The sequence below is a fragment of the Agelaius tricolor genome, unplaced genomic scaffold (genome assembly GCF_023055355.1).
Source record: "Agelaius tricolor isolate 1412-34295 unplaced genomic scaffold, bAgeTri1.0.p SCAF_5, whole genome shotgun sequence".
Classification (NCBI taxonomy): domain Eukaryota; kingdom Metazoa; phylum Chordata; class Aves; order Passeriformes; family Icteridae; genus Agelaius; species Agelaius tricolor.
Window position 1 is genome coordinate 34333872 of NW_027269265.1, and position 20413 is coordinate 34354284.

At 40.8% G+C, this 20413-nt stretch overlaps 1 protein-coding gene across 7 annotated transcripts in view; it reads left to right on the plus strand.

The window, feature by feature from the left end:
* The window catches only part of SMOC1 (SPARC related modular calcium binding 1), a 128689-nt gene that overhangs the window by 22299 nt on the left and 85977 nt on the right, over positions 1–20413 (plus strand). For 6 of the 7 annotated variants that reach the window (XM_071427193.1, XM_071427191.1, XM_071427188.1 and 3 more), the window contains exon 2: positions 18494–18665. In XM_071427193.1, coding sequence (XP_071283294.1) covers positions 18494–18665 — 172 coding nt within the window. Of the gene's footprint in view, positions 1–14582; positions 14623–18493; positions 18666–20413 lie in introns of all 7 variants that reach the window. The other variant, XM_071427192.1, reaches the window with a different exon arrangement.

The window sequence follows — 20413 nt, forward strand, 5'->3', positions numbered from 1 at the left end:
GGCTGAGGGAGAATACCTTACCAGACATTAAATGCCTGAAGAATGGTGGTAGATTGTGCTCTCTTTTCTCTTTTCTACTAGCTTGTTTTGTGAATTTGAGTGAGTTACCATCTCTAAAGCTTTTCACCTAGAGTGGGACAATGCCTGCCTTACAGGTATGTGTCAGAGACCTTTTCCTAGTAAATGTGCTGTAGTCCACAGATGAAAGAAGTCTTAGAAGTGCAAAACCTCTGAAGCTGCACAGCATGGGTATAATATATCCCCATTGAACAGCTATTTGGCAGTGTCTAATGCAATATCCAGTTAATGAGGGATGTTTTAAACTGTTTTTTTACCAGTCTTCTTTATTTCATAAGAAGCAGCCAAGTATGTATCCTGTTGCATTTGATGGGATCTTAGTCGTTCCTGTTCCTAAGTAGGACCTCAAATTATTCTTTTTCAAGTGATGCACAGCTCCTAAGAGAATTCCTGCCTAAAAGCTCATACAAGAACAAAAATGTTTAGGGTGTTTTTGTGTCTGTGTTGGCTTGGGAACTGCAGAGTTGAAGCTCCTTGCTGTTGTAGGCTTGGGTACCATTATCACCATGTAAAACAGTTCTTAAGAGAGCAAAAAGTTACAGGATTTCTCTGGTGTTTCTGATTTATCAACAGTTTAATTTCATTAAGAATAAATAACTTATTTTTCTCAGGCAACACTTCTTCACTCTTCTTGGGAAGAACTTAAGCTTAGCAAGCCGAAGAGGTCAGTAGATTTGAGAATCCCAATTCCATGTGGTTAGGACACAGATATTCTTCCAGCACCTTAAGCCAATGCAGACAGTTTAGATGGTGGGAAGAATTCTAGAAGTTAGTGAATAGTTCTGCTCATGATGACTGTAAAATAAGTTCTCTGACAAACAAGCTGTTGAAAAAAATATCGAGCTGATTCTTTTATTAAAAAGACACACAGCAACAAGAAATTTAAGGAATTGTCCCATTCAACTACCTACTGTCTTCTGACTACTAGTTTAATTCTTTTAACTCTACAAAAATGAAAGTAACTTCTGCATTTGGAGAAATACCCTTTGCATACATGGACATTGCATAAAGGTAATAGAAATGCCTAGTGGAATAGTCAGAACATCTGTGAAGAAAGTTATTGTGGGAGCTTATCAAGTGTTTATTAGGTACCTCAAAACAGACCTTAAATGGTATTTCTGCAGTGGAAGTGTGGTATATATTTGTGGGGGACAGTTTGCTGTGGCTCTAGCATCCTGTGTTCCAGTTAGTAAACTATGCTGTGTGAATGCAAAAAGCAGTGTGTTCAGGATTGTGGGGCTGCTGCTTTTGATGGGCTGGTGCAGGTCAAAGGGGTGGAAGAACAGCTGATTTTTGGTGCTCGTGGGAAGAAGAATGATTGGTGTAAGCCTGAAAGGGGTAAACTTTATCAGAAGACTGTTATGCTGGGGAATGATTTTAAGTAGAAAGTGGAATGAAGGGACAAGGTGGTAAGTCTCAAGTCAGCAAGCTAGCTAGAGTGAGCCTGCCAGGCAGGTCCCTAATTATAGATTGCCTGAATTAATCCATTATGGCACGAGTCCATTTGAGTAGCCATTGCTATGGATGTTGACTCCCTGTTTTGAGGAATCCTGGTGAAGTACTGAGAAGGTGGTGAGCAGTTCCAGTATCTACTTCTGAATCTATCACATGGCACCGCTATGAAGAGTAGTGCTACTCCAAACCAGTAACAATCTCTTTCTGCCTGAACTATTTAATACTAGTGTGAAGAATTTTATTTGAAAATAATGTTTGTCATGGGCTGCCTCTGCTGCTAAAGATGGCTTATGCTTGTAGAAAAAAGATGAGGAAAGAATAGAATGGGGTTGTCTTTCCTATGTACTTACCATGTGCCTAATGAATTTGACCAATAATCCAGGTTAATTGCTACCCAAATTATGCTAATTGTAAAATTTTGCAAAGGCTAGGTGATTTATGCATCCTCCTATAAGAGCAATCTCCTGGTTTTGAGCTAAAAAAGAGTCTTATGACTCTTTTTGCTTGCAGAGCACTGTTTTGGTGCAAGTACACTTTTATCCTCTTTGAGTTGACACAAATGCTTTACAAGAGCTCTTTTCTGTATAAAAATACTAAAATACTAAAATGCTGCCATTTCACAGAATTGTCAGGTCCTTGAGCTTTCCTGGGAAACAACAGTAATCATCTTCTAACAAAAATCTCATCTCTTAATTCACATTATACCGAGTTTCTGTGAGGATGCTGTTTTCATTCCTTGGTTTGATCTCTTCCCAGTTCAACCTAAGCCTCTTTTTATTAGTACTTAGTCACCTGAAGCATTACACACCTTCAGAGCATGCCAGTTCAGATAACTGACTTGAAGAAAAATGTTTGGGGCAAGTGTTATTATCACAAGGTGACCTGTGTTTTGGGGAGACCAGGCACTCCAGCTTTGCTTTGTGCTCTGTAGCAATTCACTCAGTGACAGGCTTTTAAGGATTCATACTTATATCCTGGCACTTCCGTAAAAGCTTCTTTCTATGCTCAAGGATATATGCAGATCCTGCTTCAGGCTTTCTTGTGCAAGTTAACTCACAGAAATAGTCCATTTGTTGAGTGCAAACCCATGTTTTGTCTAATTTAGAGAACTTTAGGTGATCCCATTTTAAGAAGAATTCTCAGATGTCGATACCACTGTGATACAGGCCTCACACTTTGTAATGGAATCTGCTTCTGGGTATGAGCATGGAGAATGGTGAGAAAAGCAAGGGATATAAATCTGTATTATAGCCAAAAACTGCTGTCATTCTATTTACATGCAAACTTCAGACTTTCCTCCCTTGCACCTTGCTCACAGGTATTCAAAATCTGGCTCTGGTTTTACCTCCTAAAGTGTTCCCTCCCTTTTACCTAGTGGTTATTGATGACTAAATTTTCTTGCAAATGTTTTTCTAAGAAGTTTGTGTTTCTAAGAAGTTTCTAAGTTTCTATGAAGTATGTGCTTGCTAATGAGGGAATTCCAGTGAGGGAGGGAGAGGGAAGAAGGAAGTTCCTTGGCTGAGCCTTAACAAACAGACTTGGAAATTGCAATAAATCCTAGTCCTGTGTGAGCCCTAATGTACTTGTGCTCTTAGCAGGCTCTGGTGACACTGGATGAAGCTAGCTGAATCCAGAAAGTGGAGTCTCTGCAGGACAGCTAGATACTGTTTTCTGATGGTTTGTATTTTCTTAAGAAGAATTCAAGTTTGCATTTTTTTTCATATTCTTTTCCATTCTGCCTTTATTTTGGGTAATACTAATGCTTTCTTGACGCTGTCTTGATATCCAGGTGTAACTGTTGTGGGGTGCTTCTAAAAATCTTTGCAAGAAACTAGGCTACTGATTCACTGCTCTCTGCCCAACAACTCTGTGCTAGGCTACACTTACCTTTCCCTCTTACTGAAAACGAATAGGAATAAAATCTCAGATTTCAAGATGTAAAATTTGTCATCTGGCTTGATGATCAAAACCACACCACCATTGAAGTGACTTTTTTCTCTGTAGTCTGGAGTCAGAAGTCCTGGAAAACAAAGGAATATAGTGGTACTTGAACTGTAACCAGTAACAGAGGGTTAGGGATCAAAATAATATCCAGTGATAGAGCCAAATTACTGAGTATAATTAGGGTTTTTGAGGAGCTTCCTCAAAAACTTAATAACTTCCTCCTTCTACTTGAATTCTAAATGAGAAGCTGGCCAGTGAAATTATTTGGGTTTGTAACTGTAAGTGGGAGGAGAGAAAGGCCGAGGAAGCTGCAGAAGTTCAGATGAAGGTGGAGGACCTAGAATAGTGAGGAGGAGTAGAAATCAACTGGCAGCCTGGCATGCAGATAAACCTGGGGAGAAGGTGCAGGAGCTGGTAACAATATTTGTATATGTAAGATTTTAATGTAATTGCTAGGGAGAAAATGTCTTTGCAGAGTCAGGTATCAAGCAGTCTTTCTGTGTGAGAGCTGGCAGACTTCAGCTGGGAGGATCAGAGATGACTCTTCATGATTTTAATAGTTTCCTCGAAGGTTTCAGTGTTTTCCAGTTAGGCACTGAAAGGGGGACAGATGAAATGTGTAAGACCTGTCTGAAATTTAAAAGGAGCAAAGATGAAGTGTCAGCAAGTTAGAGTGAGAAAAGGGGAGTGTCTACAAGGAGACTTGAGTGGAGAAACATATGGAGCAAACAGTCATGGCAAAATCAGGATTGACGAGGATAAGCAACTTGATTCAGTCTGGAATCTTTCTGGTGCCTATATCTTTAAGGAAACCTTATAGCAAGGCCAGACACACAGCCATTTCTCATGCACCCATCAAACCAATTTTAATTAAACTGTCACTCCAAGTTCTTAAACCCAGATATTTCTTTTCTTGGGTAATAGTTGACCTAAACTGACCTAGTATCTGCCTGGAGTCCTAGCAAACAATATAAATAAATTTTTTCTTAACTCTTCCCTTCCTATTTGTACAGCTGGATTTCCTTAAATTTCTTCAAGTTGATTACCCCTCCAGTTATCTCTTGCCTCATGGTATAGACCAAAAGGCTTGTAAAAAGTGGAATGATATTTGATTCAGCATGTCAAGATTTTTTTCAGGTGAAACTAGGATTTAGCAATGTTTGCTGAGACAACTAGTGCCTGGGATAACTCTTCATCTTGAAGAGGTTCCCAAGCTGAAGGGAGAGGAGAAGAGAGAGGTCCTTTGCACTGGAACAGGCTCCTGCTCAGCCAGAAGTCTGCTAAGAACAGTCTTGCTAACATTTATACACTTCTGAGCTGCTTTTTGGGCAGCGTGTTCCAATCACCACAATCTAGGCCTTCATTATTGCCATCTCTCTACCTGTTTTTAAATGAACCTCAACTGGGGCATGCAGCACTTTATAGCTATGGTGACTAGACCTTTCCTGAGGCTTACATTTGAGCAGAGTGAGGGCATGTAATTTGTTGTTGTTGTCTTATTTGAATGAGGAAAAATACATGGTGTAATTCTTGCATGGGTGGCTGCAGGTGAATGGGGAGAAGTGATCAGTAATATTTCACTTTCCCTATTCCCTGCCAATGCTTGCCTGCTATCCCCTCAAGCAGTATGGTATTGCATGAGCATTAGGCAGCCTACCCTTCAGTTGTGCTGTTCAGTGATAAAGCAATTCCTGCTGCTTCTGATCCTTTCTGCTGGTGTCACTTCTTCCTGGGATCATCTTCTGATTTGCCACAGTCCAGGCTGCTGTGAAGGTGGGCAACTTCCCCCAGTCAGAAGAGGAACCTCAATTATTTGGGTCAGAAAAGCACATTTCTTCAGATGAAATTGGCCCAGTGGCCTCTTAAGCTACAGAATGCACAAAGAAAGAAAGCAAGCTGCTTAACCCTTTACAGAAGCTCACTGTACTCTTCTAGATGTGGTGATGGTGTGAGTACTCTCCGTAGTCTGAAGCAGTTACAGAGCTGTATGAAGTTGATATCACAGCGTGCTTTAAGTCTGTCAGCTAAGAATGTCAGTTTGGTCTCTGTCCACTGTGAGAAGCCTGACCAGTGAGCCTGAGTATGTGTTTGTACTGGGGCCAGGTCTTAGACCAGACAGAAAGAGATCCAGAAAATCTGAGGAATCCAGATAAAACCGCAGATGTTTTCCCATAGCTTTTTCAATAACATGCCCTGAAAAGGAAGATGAGAGACTGCAATAATCTTGCCAATTATCTGTGTCAAAGATTTATTGTGCAAAGGTCTCATATTTGCTTATATTAAGACTGATATCCTGCTCCCTTTGGGGAGGCAGACAGCAAAAACAGACTGATATGTATATTAGAAATTTTTTTAGCCTCCACTAGAGAGATGCACAGATCACAGCACAAAGTTGGTTGAGCACTTCTAAAACCCCAGTGAAGGGCAACTGGAGGAAAATTATCCTGGCGAGTGCTGTGTGAATTTGAACTAGAGATGGCTACTTGTATGGAATGCTGTCAGTCCTAGACAGAACAGCTCATGTATGACAATACCAAAAAAGATACCAAAGATATCCAAGCCCACTGGCTTGGATAGCTTTTGACTGCAAGGGGCTTGGTGACAATGAAAGTTAACTTCATTTGTGTTTAAAATGAAATGCTGTAGAACTGGAAAGACTCAAAACTTATTTCCCCAGAAAGTAAGGAAAGCATGTCTGCATTTAGCAATAAGGAAGCAGTATGAGTATTCTGCAGCTCCTCACAAAAAGTGTGAAAAATTCAGTATAGCTAGAATTGCCCTTTCTGTAGCTTGAAAGTAAACACTCTAAAATAAACAGTTCTATAGTACAAAATGTTGTGAAAAAGCTGTCACCCTGAGAGTGAACAGCCTGTATTAAGATCAGTCACTAACACCTTTCTTCTTGGGAGTGGGGGCTTAAATGTATGTATAACACTGTGGGAGGAAGGGAAACACTTTGGTGGAAAAGGGATTTTGTATTTTGCTGGGGAAGCTCATATCAACAGTCTGGGGCAGCATCAAGATACCTGTAAATATTTCTTCTTTTGAAGACACTACTGTCCTTGTTTCCCATTCTGCAAAATAAAACTGCAGACCTCATAGCAGCAACCTGACTGCTTAGAAATGTATTCCCCTTGCTCTAAGAAAGACACTGAAGGGCTGAAATGTGCCTAGAGAAGGGCAGTGAAGCTGGGGAAGGGTCTTGAGCACAAGTCTGAGAAGCAGCTGAGGGAGCTGGGGTTATTCAGTCTGGAGAAAAGGAGGCTCAGGGTGACCTTATCGCTCTCTACAACTGCCTGAAAGGAGGCTGTAGCCAGGTGGTGGTTGGTCTCTTCTTTGAGGTAACAAGTGACAGCACAAAAGGAAATGGCCTAAAGTTGCACCAGGGGAGGCTTAGATTGGATATTAGGAAATGTTTTTTCACTGAAATTGATGCCAAGTATTGGAACAGGCTGCCCAGGAAAGTGGTTGAGTCACCATCCCTGGAGGCATTTAAAAGATGTGTAGATATGAGGTTTAGGGACATGGTTTAGTGGAGAACTTGGCAGTGCTGGGTTAATGGTTGGACTTGATTATAGAGGTCTTTTCCAAACTAAATGATTCTGTTCTGTGATTCCTTGTAGAGCTCAGCAGGAGAGGTTCTGCTGGGAACATCATACAAACCACATCTGTCACTTCAGTATGGAAAATATGCCTGACCTGTGTAAACAGATTCTCATGCAAAAGCAGGTTTTCATGCTAGTGTGGAGTAATATTGCTGGGTAGTTCAGCAGTAGTGCTAAAATACAACATCTTACTTCCAAGCTCTATTGGAAGGCATGTGAACTGTGTTTGAACAGTCTGGAAAACCTTGCACACTAACAACTTACTAGTTTGAAATGGTGTTGCCTAGTTTGGCTCTTCAGTGAATGGCAGTGCTGTAGAGATGCTTGACCTGTTTTTCTTTCCTCTCAAAGTTCAGCAGTCAGCACCTAGGTTACTGGTACAATTTTTAAGAACGGCACAAGTAATTACTGTAAACAAGTCCTGTCTGCAGGAATCAGGAAGTATACTTACTCTTCTGAATGTTGACTGACAGAAGATGATGGCATTGGAGCTAACCATTGTGCCCCTGACAAGGGTCCTTCCTTCTTGCCTCACACAAGCACATTATCTTAGAAGTGTTTCTCTGTAGCACTTCAAATTCCTGAAGCAACCAGTTCATGCATCTTGTGCATGAAAGGTTTTTGGAAAGGTTTTTATCATATATTTAGACTGTCATAATAACTGACTATTTTTTTGAGGGAGGAGTGGAGAGCAGAGAACGAGTTTCATGCCAGCAGAATGGAAGTTCCTATCCTGAAGCTTTTCTGTGCAGCAGCTTCTTCAATTTGTGATCCAGAAAGATCTTGGTAGTGGGAAAAGCTTTTCTGCTACTGCCTATGCTGTCCCAAAAGGCTATAACTGCCTGACAGTCTAAGAAAGCATTGTCCAGCACTTTCTTCCCAGGGCTAAACTCTGGATGGTTATGCCTACAAAACTGAGGGAAGCATTTAATTTAAATGTAAGTAAAAGAATTAGAATTTCTGGTAAACACTGTAAAATACAATGCAAACAGAACTACAGAATGAAGTAATGAAACAATAAATCTTTCCCTTAGTGAGTTGGAAGGAAAAGTTAATTTTTTCTGACTTTTTACAGGGCTTTCCTTTCGCTTTTGTACTTCCTTTCCTGATTCTTGCCCTCTTGGTCTAAATTCCTGGCTGGCACACTTTTTTCTTGGTTATCGGGGTTGGGTTATTTCACTCTGAATTTAAAAGTTGCCTTGTGTTTAATGTGTCTGTCTGGGTCACTGTAGAATACACCAAGGTGGGTTTGGCCCTTGAAGCAGTGAGTATTAAGCCAAGCCTGGGATACTTATGATGTCAACAGCATCCTACTGAAGGGCTATTCAGAAGACTCTCTGCTGGCCTGCTGAAGCAAGAGTTAAGATTTCTAAATGGTCTTTTTAAAAGTTGTCATCTGACTTGTAGAAAGCTGAATCTCTGAAACTACTTGTCTGTAGATCAGATGCATATGATCTTAATGTTAAGTAACTGCATGTGTTGGTAGGTGGACATCACCACTGCAGTGAGATGTAGGGGGAGTCAATAGTACCTCATGGCAATTAACTGAAGAGTTAATTTATCTATTAACCAACCAGTTTTCTTCTGGTAAGGAAAATGTCTTTATTCTTGCCAATTAGTCTATAAACCAGAAATCCAGGGATAACACATCCTCTACGCTGTTAGGAAAAACCCTTTCTTTTTTAACAGTACTGGAATAATGTGAGTAATAAACGTAAGAAAGCTGCTTCTGCTTTCACAAGTTAATCTGTATTTAATAAGAGTACATGATATTATGTATGAACAAGGTGAAATTCCAGTCTTTTCTTCAGTTTTGCTGTCTCTGACACTTCAAAGGAATAATACAGCAATGGGAGCAACTTCCTTTGTTACTCTGTACAGCTTTGAGACCTGTGGGTGGTGAAGGCTGTTACTCTGTATAGCTGATCAGGCCAGAACCCAGCTCTGAACAGCTCTCCGGAGATGGCAAGGTAGGCCCGTAGAAGGAGACGTGTCAGTTCTGTCCCCAGACAGTCCTTCAGAAGCTTTGGCACTGGAGTGCTGATGATAGTAAATGTAAAGCTGCATGAAGTGGGGAGAAGCTCCTGATGCAACCATCTTCAGTTAAGCATTGTATTTGGATTGTAAAGGGGTAAGGATATAGTTAAGGAAAGTGAACCCTTGAGTGTTCTCAGTATCTACTTTTTTAATATCCCTTCTGTGCAATGGAATTTCAGACTTGGCATTCATTTAGTATGCATCTCCTGATGGGCAGCCAGCCCTTGGTAGGTTTTGAACTAATGAGATCAGCTATTTCTAGTATCTACTTCTTGGTTCTGCTGTTGGCAGCAGTTACACCAAACATAATGAAGGCTGGATGCCAACTTCAATTTGAATGCCTCTTTCAGCATTTTTGAGGAATTGATTTAGGGACCAAAGTTTGTAGTGCTATCGAGTTATAATGGGTGGCATTCTCCATCCTGGAAGATCTACAAGGACAAATAATTTGTGATGGAAGAAGTGCCCTTGTATAGTTTTATTTCCATTGGAGTTCAACCCTGAAGATGTGGCTGCCAAACTGAGTTTGTAAACCATGTTCAGTCATCATGTCCCCCTACGAGATTATCTTCTAGCAGAATAGAGCAGTTCCAGAGGTGGTGGTGGTCTTCATACACCTGCTTTGTCTACAGTAATAGTGTCTAATATATATATATGGCTGTGACTGAAGGGTGACAGTGATTATGGTATAGACTAGAAAGAGGGGAAAGGGTATCTGGCTTGAGGTAAACTCAGTTGTATGTCTGGCTGTGAGTGCTTACATAATGTGCCTTTTGTGCATGCCAAAGGGATTGGTGCTTATGTAGGAGACAGTGTTCAGGAGGTTATGAGGCTATCTTTGGTAAGACTTGCTATCTGCTTTTTGCAGTGGGCAGTCTCTGGCATGGCTAGAAACTTCTGTTTGATTGGGAAAAAGGGGTTATGGGAGGAGAATATGTCATTTTTATCTTGCTAGTTTGGGGTATTTGGAAAGCTTATCAACCAACTTGGGGACTCTACTTAGACTCTTCAGCAATAACACTGTGCAAGTAAAGGGCAAAGTACTTGGAATTATTGAGAGAAAGACAGCATGATAAGATGCTTAAGAGAAGGGGATCTAGGTATATTGATGTCAGATGATGATGACAAATTTTAGGGGCTTTGGGTTTAAAAGGAAGCCCTTTATACTTATCAGGCTACTGATGAAAAATCAACAGAGAATTCGTACTTCATCAAACAGCTTATTCATTTAAGAATGCTTCAGCAAAACTTAGTTGTCATCAGACATTCTTGCATTTTATGTGTAACCCCACAGAACATACCAAAGACTCACATGGAGAGCTTATATCAAGACTATTTCAGTACTCCAAGCTCTTGCAAATGGGGAAGAAGGATTCCTAGACTGACTGCATAGCCAGTCCTGCTAAAAGTAATGCAGGAGGGAAAATAGGCTCAAGAAAGTATTATTTCACAGCCACTTTCTGTAAGTGGCTAGACTTCCCACAGAAGACTGCAAATCCTGGAACTGACTTTTAGTGGTTCATACAGTGAAGGGTAAGAAAGTACTTCAGTCTCCATGATTTGGGAGACCTGGGGCTGAGGGGGAAGAGTCTGTGCAATGGTTTGAAGCATTCAGTATGCTAATGTTTGGGAAGCATGGGGATCACTCTTCATGGAAATCTTGCTTGAATTACTGTCCTTTGTTGAAGTATACAACCCTTCTGCTTTTCTGGGAGCTTCTTTTGAGAAAAACATATCCCATTACAATGGAATCACTGACTTCTCACCTAGTGACAGCACCAAGTTGTAATCCTGCTACATTTGCTAGTGGAGATCAACAGCTTCAGCTGTCATTATGACAGACTAAAGTAGGGGATATGGTTCCTGAAAGATTAACTTGGCATAAGGTATACAGTAGGGTGTTTTGAGTTTGTTTTTTGAGTTATGCTGAATAAGCACAGGACTCCTTAAACTGGAAAGACTGGATTGTATTATTAAACAATACAATTTAGTGAAGACAAGATTCCACATTTTATATTAATGGAAGTTTTGCTGTTATTGTCTTGGGACAAGAAGTTCATTGCTTGACTGTTCAAACATTTGGATTTTCTATCTGGTTCAACATGTATAGTAGCAAAGGTAAAGAGAAGAAATAGTCCAAGTTAAACATACCTTTTCCTGTCAATGTGTTTGACAAATTAAATATAATCTTGAATTTGTTCTAGGCTTACATGTTACCTTGGCTGTAGGAATAGTTTGAGTAGGAGAGTGAATTTTAACAGAAACTGAAGTAATTACTTCAAATAAATTAAATCATTCTCTACCTTAATACTGCCAGACTTACTAGAAAGATTTAAAAGTTGCGTGTTAGAAATGTGAGATTTAAGATGAAGTTCCTGTTTTATGTTTAAGTTTGGGTTTCTTCCACTGTTCAGATGATTGGTGTACTGAACTTATGAGATGCTTAAACTTGTGACTTACAAAACTGAAGTTGGATTTTATGAAGGCGATACAGCCATGTGGATATAAAAATTGTGTGGGAGAAGGGATTATTTTGAAATATGAAATTAATTTCTTGTCCCTGGTGTCTCTGGCATTTTCTTTCCCACAAGTAAATGTAGTTAGGCACTTCCGTAAACTTGCATGTCAAAAACAAAAATAGAGAATTTTAAAAGTTCACTTTCTGACTGCAATGACTTTTTTTTCTATGAACAATGAAATATCAACAATAAAAAACCCACAGAGCTGCTCTGAGGTGAAGTGCAATTCTAAGGGTTTCTCCAAACCCTTGGTGGGCTCTTTTCCCAAACCTTTGATGGGCACTTTTCCCCAAACCTTTGGTGGGCACTTCAAATCCTCCATTAGGCAGCTTCTCTGGATCTAGTACCTCATCTTCTAAAAACAGAACACAGCTGCTACATCATGTTTGGGGATCAGTTTGCAAAGAAAACGAAAGTATTATTTCCTAGCTAAAAGTAAACTAATAGATGAAGCATAATCCTTAAGTGCTGCCTTCATTGTAGTGACTTACACAGAGCAAAGCTTGAGGAGAGGAAAAATCACTGTAGAAAAATTAAGTTTCTAGCCTGTAAGAGCAAAAAACTGTCTTGAATTCAACTCATGCAAATAAATCTAGAGTTTGCTGGCTTTGCAGTGTGCTCCCATGCATTTGCTCAGCCTTTACCATCCTCAAGCACAGGCTCTGTGCTTTGAACCCATTCTTGTTTGCACAGCTGGAGGCTTGGGGTTGAAACCTAAGTGGTGCTTTAACTTAGGCTAGACTCTTCACTTTTCAGGAGGGGTGACTCAAGGAATAAAAGTATTACAATATCTTTCTTGTAAGTACCTTCTACCTGGGGGAAGTGCCCTTCTGAAATTTGTTGGGAGAGCCTTAAGTCTTAAAAACGGTATAAAACTGTAGGATGCTAAAATTCTCCACCCAAGGAGTGGAACTTCTTAAGATGGAGGAGTTTGAGGACCTGTGTCTTAGTAATTTATCCAGGTGCCAGTGAAGTACAAACCTGTGAGTGTTTCCAGAAAGAGTATATTAAAATAAATAAATCTCTTCCTTCCCCTGCCCCAAAACACATGACAAACTTCCCAGGAAGTTCACTTCAAAAGCCTTTTTTCACTTGCTAGATTCTGCAGCTGTGTGGGCACTTTCAGGACAGAGGCTGGACAGCCCAGTCAGCTGTTGGGAGTTTGGTGGCTCTGGTTGGTATCTTTCTGCATGTGTAAGACTGCAGACCCTGAGAGAGTTTCTAAGACTTTCAAACTCTCCTCTTTGTATTCCTAGAAGTGAGGCATTTTGGGTCTCCAGCTCAGAACAGAATCTCTGACCCCTGTGAAACCTACTAGGATTATGGTTCCATGGCAGGAAACTTGGCCGAAGTCCAAAACCAGTGGTTGAAATTAAAGTCCTTGTACCCTGTAGGCAACCTGCCATGGGGCTGAGAGTCTAGCCATGATTAAAACTGGAACGTGGCTCCAGTTCTGCCTCCAGAATGGCTGGTTGCACCAGTTTGGAGCCTGAAACCGAAGCATAAAAATGTGGAATGATTCTTTCCAACAGCAACAAAAATGTCGAGAAGTTTATAGTCTCCCTTAATGTGTAAAATGGTATGGTTTTCCTGAGGAGTTCTCTCTGGGAAGGAGAGAACTCATTGCTCATTTGTACTTAAGTCAGGCCAGTCTGAGTACTTTGACTAATGAGCGGGTGATCTGTGCCATATGAATATACCTAGATGAATCACCTTTCCCAAGACGTGTTCTAAGGGTCTTCAAACTTGAAATCTGCCAAAACAGGAGTAAAGTATTACATGTGCTGTTTTGGCTATCTCAGTTTTGTTAGGCAGCAGCACTCTGCAGTACTAATCTGAACTGAAGCTGCTAAGTAGCAGAGGCACCTCTGTTTTGATCTGTAGTGAACTCTAGATTTGTTTCTCAATAGATTTCCACTTTCTCACGTTCGTTCGTGTCATTTGTGTCCCTTGCTCCCTCTTTTCCCTGAAGCCTTGCTAAGGCATGTTACCGTGGTACTACAATGCCTTGGCCATTTCTCGTTACCTCCATCACAAAAGGCTCTGCTGTTCTGTTTGTGCTTATAATGTACCCAGATGGTGAATAGAATGAGTGACCACCAAGCTCATTTTCACTTGTGGGGTCAGACCTTTTTCTGCTAAATAACACAAGTGTTCCCAGCTGCTGTGCAGCTGCAGGGAGTCTGCTTTCCTTCACAGGCATTAAAAACCCTTTAATCAGTGTTTGTTGTTTGTCAGCAGTGGTGTTGAGGTGTGGAGAAAAAGAACAGATATGCTTTGTTGGCAAAGTTAACTTCATTCTGACCTCTTATCTTCTCTTTTTCTTTTCAAGTCTGAAGAAGTAGAAAGCAGTTTGGGAAGTGGTTTCTGCAAGCACCTGTGTAAATGTATTTGCTAAAGGAGGAGGTTTGTGTCCTTATACAGATAGAATGTTTGACATCAAAAGATGCTCTGAGAGCTGCATTGAACTGGAAACTGTTTAGGGCAGGGACTCAAACTGGCTGGAATAGGCACTGTGCAGACTCCCTTAGTGTAAATAAATGTTACATAAATACAAATATTGCTGCTTAATACTAGTGTTACTTATCTTAGTATTGAGTCTATATTCAATAGATCCCATTTGCGGTCTGATCAATTTTAACTTTTTCCTGTTAAATAGATGATTCCTTCTACTTTTGGAAGGGGGTTTGTTCGTTTTGTTGTTTTTGGTTTTTTTTTTTCGCTGAGGTTTTGTGTTTGTGGTGGTTTGTTTGTTTTCCTTTTAGTTGTACTTTTAATAGCTTTCTTCTCATGAAGGAAAAGGGAGGAGTTAAGAGCTGATAAGCTGTCTCCAATCCCGTTTGCTTTGGATGTAGTCTGTTCTGAAACAAATGGCAACAGAGAAATCGAGAAGAAGCTTTGAAAAATTTCAGAGCTAAGATAATTATTTTCCTCTTCTTTCTAGATGAAGCTTGGAAACCTGCTGGTGCTGCACATGTTTGCAGGTTTGCTTTTTCTCTGAGTCCAGGTTTGCTCGCATTGTGTGTCTGTGTGTAGAGAACCAAGCACGGCTCTGTGAGTAGTGATTTAGTTGTTTGCAAAGTCTGTCTGTGTGTGCATCCTGGAGCTGTTGGGACATCAGGCTTTGATTTGAGCTTTGAAAGTCATCGTAGGACATTTGGCATTAAAGGCAGACTATTTAACTTGCTGCTCTTCACCTGGAAAGACCAGAAGATCACATTCCTGTCTCAGCTGTTTTTGGGGAGGATGGGTACCAGGCATTAGGGCACATTGCTCACAGCCCTCAGCCCAGCTCAGCAGTATCTCCAGCAGTGACCAGGCAGCTCTTATGGAGCAGGGCTGTGTCCTTGGGAAAGCAGTGCCTGTAGAATTTTTAAAATAAAAGTAGGATTTATAAAATAAAAATCAAACTGACGGTATATGGATTGTGGTCCTAGCTGTTAAAATTACAGAACCAAGGGGTCTCCCCATGGTACACAAGTTTTAGCATTCATCTATTCTTTTTCTTCATGCAGCTGAAGTTGCTTACAGTGGAGGTCATGCTCTTAGACCAGCAAAATGCTCAAGGAAGACTTTTTCTGCTGGGTAGGAAGAGATGTACACTCAAAGCATTTAGTATATTAAATGTCTGTGTGTGGTCTGTATTGACCATCACTTCTGCAGCCTGAATGCTTACCTGCTAGAAGGGGACAAAGAACCACGATTTTATACCTGACTGCTGTCAGGGCTGCTGACCAAAGATAAGGGCTGTGAGCTACAGTGGAGCAGGTACCCTACTCTTAAGGGGAGTTTTTGAAGCCCTTCAGATCTCCTGGAGATATTGCTGGCCTTTCTGGCAGCGTGGTTTGCTTGCGTGAGAAGAACTCTGATCAGACAGGTGTGATCCTGGATCCTTCTTCAATTTAATGCAGACTCACAGTTACAATCTACCTGAACAAAACAAGCACCATCTTGTGCAACTACGTAAACCATTAACTTTTTTGGGCAAGGCAGGTGTGGCATCTTCAGTGTCTGGAAAGCACCGAACATGCTGTGTGGGCGCCCTACTGTAATCCAAATTACAAATGCTAAAAAGGCTTTTGATTTTCTTAAATTTTTTTTTCTAATAACATGATTCTTGGCTTAATTTAGGTAGGCAAGAACTTCACAGACTGCATTGGGGTGCTCTGCATGTTTCCTCAGGCCCTCATAATTAATCAATGTTGAGTTGTTTCTCTGTCTGCAAGGAGGCACCTGAGGAAAGCTCTTCCACAGCCTTAGGTTTAACTTGTTTGTCAGCCCTAAGGACAACTTTCTATTCTTTAGAATGATAAGGGGGCGTTCTTGATGTATAATTCCCCTCTATACTAAATATTTTGGTACAGGCTGTAGAAGGCTTGAGTTTTCATGATACAAGAAGACTATCAATAAGTTGGTAATAGTGTTTGATGATGAGAACCAGTATTCCAGATTTTCTTGTTGAACCTCTGGCTAACTCATACCTGTGGAACTCAGCTTCTGACAAGGAATTTGCAAAAAGTTTCATGTCTGTAACTCAAGTCTCCAGTTGTGATAAATAGGAGATCTGTGTGTTCCTTCTAAACCAGAATGGCTCCTGTGTTAAATTGAATACTTAACTGTTGCATGTGCACCATACTGTCCTATCAGGCAGCTCTGCTTTGCAAGTCTTTTTATACATACAGTGTCTGACATCCCATGCTGGGAGGAGGCTTCAGCATCTTCAGTCTGTTGCTCTTTGCTGAATGTTTACAGTCACTACCAATATTTGCATTTTGGGGGCAACAGAAAGACATTACTGTAGCCAGAGCAATTCCAAGTTAAGTTGTGATAGTCCAACCATTGAAAAGAAAAAAATCTGGTCCAGCTTTACAGTGTTTTTATAGTCTAGTCCAGGTCTCTATAAACAATTTAAAATTGCCTTCAGGATTAAATTTTCCAATTTCCCATTTGGAGCAGGTGTTGCCAGGTTATAGAATGTGTTGCAGAAAAGGAACAAAAACATTTCAAAAACACCGTGCTGTAACAAATATGTCAAGTCTGTGACAGAGGAGATCTTAAAAAATGTTTGCCCCACCAAAAGTAAAATGAATGCGAACCTTGCTTACTTTTCCCAGCTGTCATGTTTAAATAGGGGGTTTAGTAATGTATTAGTCTTCAAAAGATCCAGCAGTACAGTATGAAAATATGAAACTTCTCAATTGTTTTTCATTTAACTGGGGAGAAAATTTTTTGTAATGAAAAAACCTACCAGCAACCAAATTTCAGAGATGCATGTTCTTGGAGTGGTTAAAAACCAACCCAAACTAGGCTTCAGGCAATGTTTTTTCAACAGTTTTAACCTCAAAGCATAGAGTAGACAGCTTTGTAGGAAACTGTAACACCAAGGTGATTATGGCAGTGACTCACACTTCCCTGTAAGGCATCCAGCTATCAACACACTTGGAGAGCTGTGGCTTTGTGCATGCAGGCAGGGTGTCAGTCAGTGCCCATTTGCCAGCCAGCTCTGAACTGCTGAGCTCAGAACTGCTTTGACAGTGGGCTGGGATATCAGTGTGTTAGAGAGCAGCTCTGGTGCCCCCAGGCTTGCAAGGGGCTGTAGAAATGGGAGGTAGGGATGGGGAAGTGCAAGGCAGGTTTGACTTGCCTTTTATTTGCTTAATCCTCATGGAACTTGTTTGAAGAATCCTCTGAAATCTTCCTGTGAGCAAGTGATTGGGTTTGGGCAATAATTAAAGGTCTGACGAACCACTAAGTGGGGTAGTATGGAAAGAGAAAAAGGCTGCTACTATCATGACTTGCCAAAATTTCTGCAAGCAAGTAGTTATGGAAAGATCACCTTCAGTTTGGATCCTTAGGAAAACAATATGAACTTGGGAAAGAGACCTGGGTGTCCCTATAGGCAGTTCAGAGTAGAGTTGAGGGTACAGCAGTAAACTCCTTCCAGATGTTGGGATTTGCAGGGAACAAGCAGACAAAAGGTGGGGACTCATGTGCATTGTGGGTTTCCCCATCACCAAAAATAAGGCAGAATGCCAAGGAAAACAGTAGTGATCATGATATGGAGAGAAGTGGTCTGGGTAAGAAGTAGGAAGGTTGGGATTATTCAGACTATGCAAGACTGGCAAAGGATGTCACATTTGTACAAAATGGGTTGCATCATGATGGAATGCCCAGGAAGAGGCATGCAGAAAGATGATAGAAATTCAAACTTCTGAAAGGAAATAGATTTTCACATAGTGTGCAATTAGATTGTGGGATGCATGAAGTGCAGTTGCCAGCTGTGCTGGGTGTCATCAGGAAGGAACAAAAGGTGACTTAGGGAGTGTGCAGGTATGCTCTAGTTGGTGGTATTCACAGATGATATAAACAATGCTTTCAAAAACATCACTGATACAAAACTGGTAACATGCATGGTTTAACTACCAAGGCCAATCTTGATAGTTTATTTGTATTCCTCCGTCTTTGGTGATAAATTTTTTATGTGTCTGACTAAAATTGTCTAGTACCAGATACTGTTTGTGGCACAGCACTGGGCAAGCTAGGCTGTTGTGACTCAGTATTGCCCTTCCCGTGTGGGTTGTGTTTGGCTTTGCACATCTTACTTTTTTAGAGGTGAGGCAGAGTGAGTAATGTTTCCATTTTATTAAAAAGAATGGACTAGACCGTTAATATTTTTTAAAGATGTACGTGTTTCATTTAAAGTTCCCTTCAGGCAAAGTCAGCTTTGTTAGGCAGCTTAAAATGCATTATAGTCGTATTGTTATTGTCATAAAGAAAAAAATACACCGTGCTCAGTTTTGGGAAACCAAACCAAACCACTGTTTTTTTTCTCCCTCCTTTTTCCACGTCCTTCAGTTTTTAATAAGCGACCGAGACAGAGACCCGCAGTGTAACCTGCATTGCTCGCGGTCGCAGTCCAAGCCGCTGTGCGCCTCTGACGGCAGAACGTACGAGTCCATGTGCGACTACCAGAGAGCCAAGTGCCGCGAGCCCGGTCTGAGCGTCGCACACCGCGGCCGCTGCAAAGGTAGGTGCATTCCAAATGCCTCTGGGAGGAGAACTGGGGGGCCGACCTTGTAAGAAACTGAATTCTTAGACCTTTGAGTTTAGTACCGTGCTCTGAGAGTAATTTGAGCTGGAATTGTGCATTCCTGCAAGCATGGGTGTCTGAGTCTCGGTTTGGGCAATAGAGTATGAGCTGACTGAATTATCAATGAAAGAAGGCAAAGGAGCCGCAGGCATCACTGGAAAAGGGCTGAAATACATTTCTGCAGACAGAAACAGCTGGACCCATGGAAGTACAAAACCAAATCCTGAAAGCAGACTTCTTCCTTGCTACCTGTGCTGATGAGGAATCAAGACACCTTTGACTGGCAGGAATTTGGAGTGGGGAAGAATCTGATGCATACTAGATGTCTAGTCCCTTTTAAGACACACGCAGCCTTTCTGTGCTGAGCTATTTAAGAAGGCAGTGCATGCAGGGCTTTTTTTTTTAACATTTGCGGTTACACATCTACTTGGCAGTGTGAATACTGCCCCTCAATTCAGCTCTTAGTCTAAAGATGAAGTTGACACCAATAACTCTTTAAAATAGTTTCTTGTCACACAAGTGATTTGCATTTACAATGAAGTGAAAAATAAAGTGGAGTCCATTTTCTGAGAGCACAATTGGCTCAGAGGGCAGATGGCACAGGTGTTTTTGGCAGTGGATTAATGTGACAGGACAAAATCATTAAAATCCATGTGGCAGGATAAAAAGAATTCATTTAAGCCTGGAATTTAGTTATAAAGGCTTTTTTTACTATTGCAAAAATGTATCTTTGTTAGAATTACTTGATATAAAATGGAAAACTCTTTTCAATGTCTTGACAAACTTTATAGTTCAGGTGAATTATGAGCCTGACTTCAAATATTGCTCTCTTTTAAACAGTTTCTCATTGGAAAAAACTTACTCATATGATTTTTTTGTTTGTGTTTCTACCACTGCTGCATTGGTTTATGGCAGCTTCTCCCATAGTATGGATTGAGGCCTTTGAATCAGGCTTCTTTCTAAATACTGGAAACCCAGAATCTTTCTTCACAGAGCTTGAGAGGCACTTGGATTGTTCTTGCAAGTGATGCATTTTTGAGTGTCACAATAAGAGGCAGTATAGTGAGAGTCCTGTTTTTTCTTTCATTCCTTGAGCAGGCTGTTTTAAATAAGCAGCTCCATAGCTGATATTGGCATATAAATGGGCACTGTTCAATTGCTTAAAACATGAGATCTGAAATGCAGTACATCCATATGCTAAACTGTCTATGGAAGTAGACAAAATTTGCTTCCCAAACTACATGGCCTACTGCATATTGTGATTCCAGAGTCCCAAAGAAGTAACTGAGACTTTTTTTTTGTCTTGGGCACAGGTAAGGTATATTTTCTTTCTGCTTTCTGATGCAACTGTAATGTTTAGTTGAAGCTAACTTGCACTCTCCTTTCCTTTTTCCTCTTACCCTGTGGTACTATACAGTACCTAACAGCCTGGGAGTGTTTTTAAATTGCAAATCTTGCTTTTAACCCACTGACGCTCCTGCCAATCCCTGTGAAGTAGGAATATTCTTTCAACTATCACATGCAAATTTAACCTAGCTGGTAATTTCCATATATGCAGCTCTTGAAAGGTATTTTGTTTTTCTAGCTGCATAAGAACATGACCTCTAGTGCATAAAGATCACAGTTGCTGGCAAATCCGGGCAGTTGTAAGACAGCTGTGCTGAACTACAGGCTGTTGGCCAGGT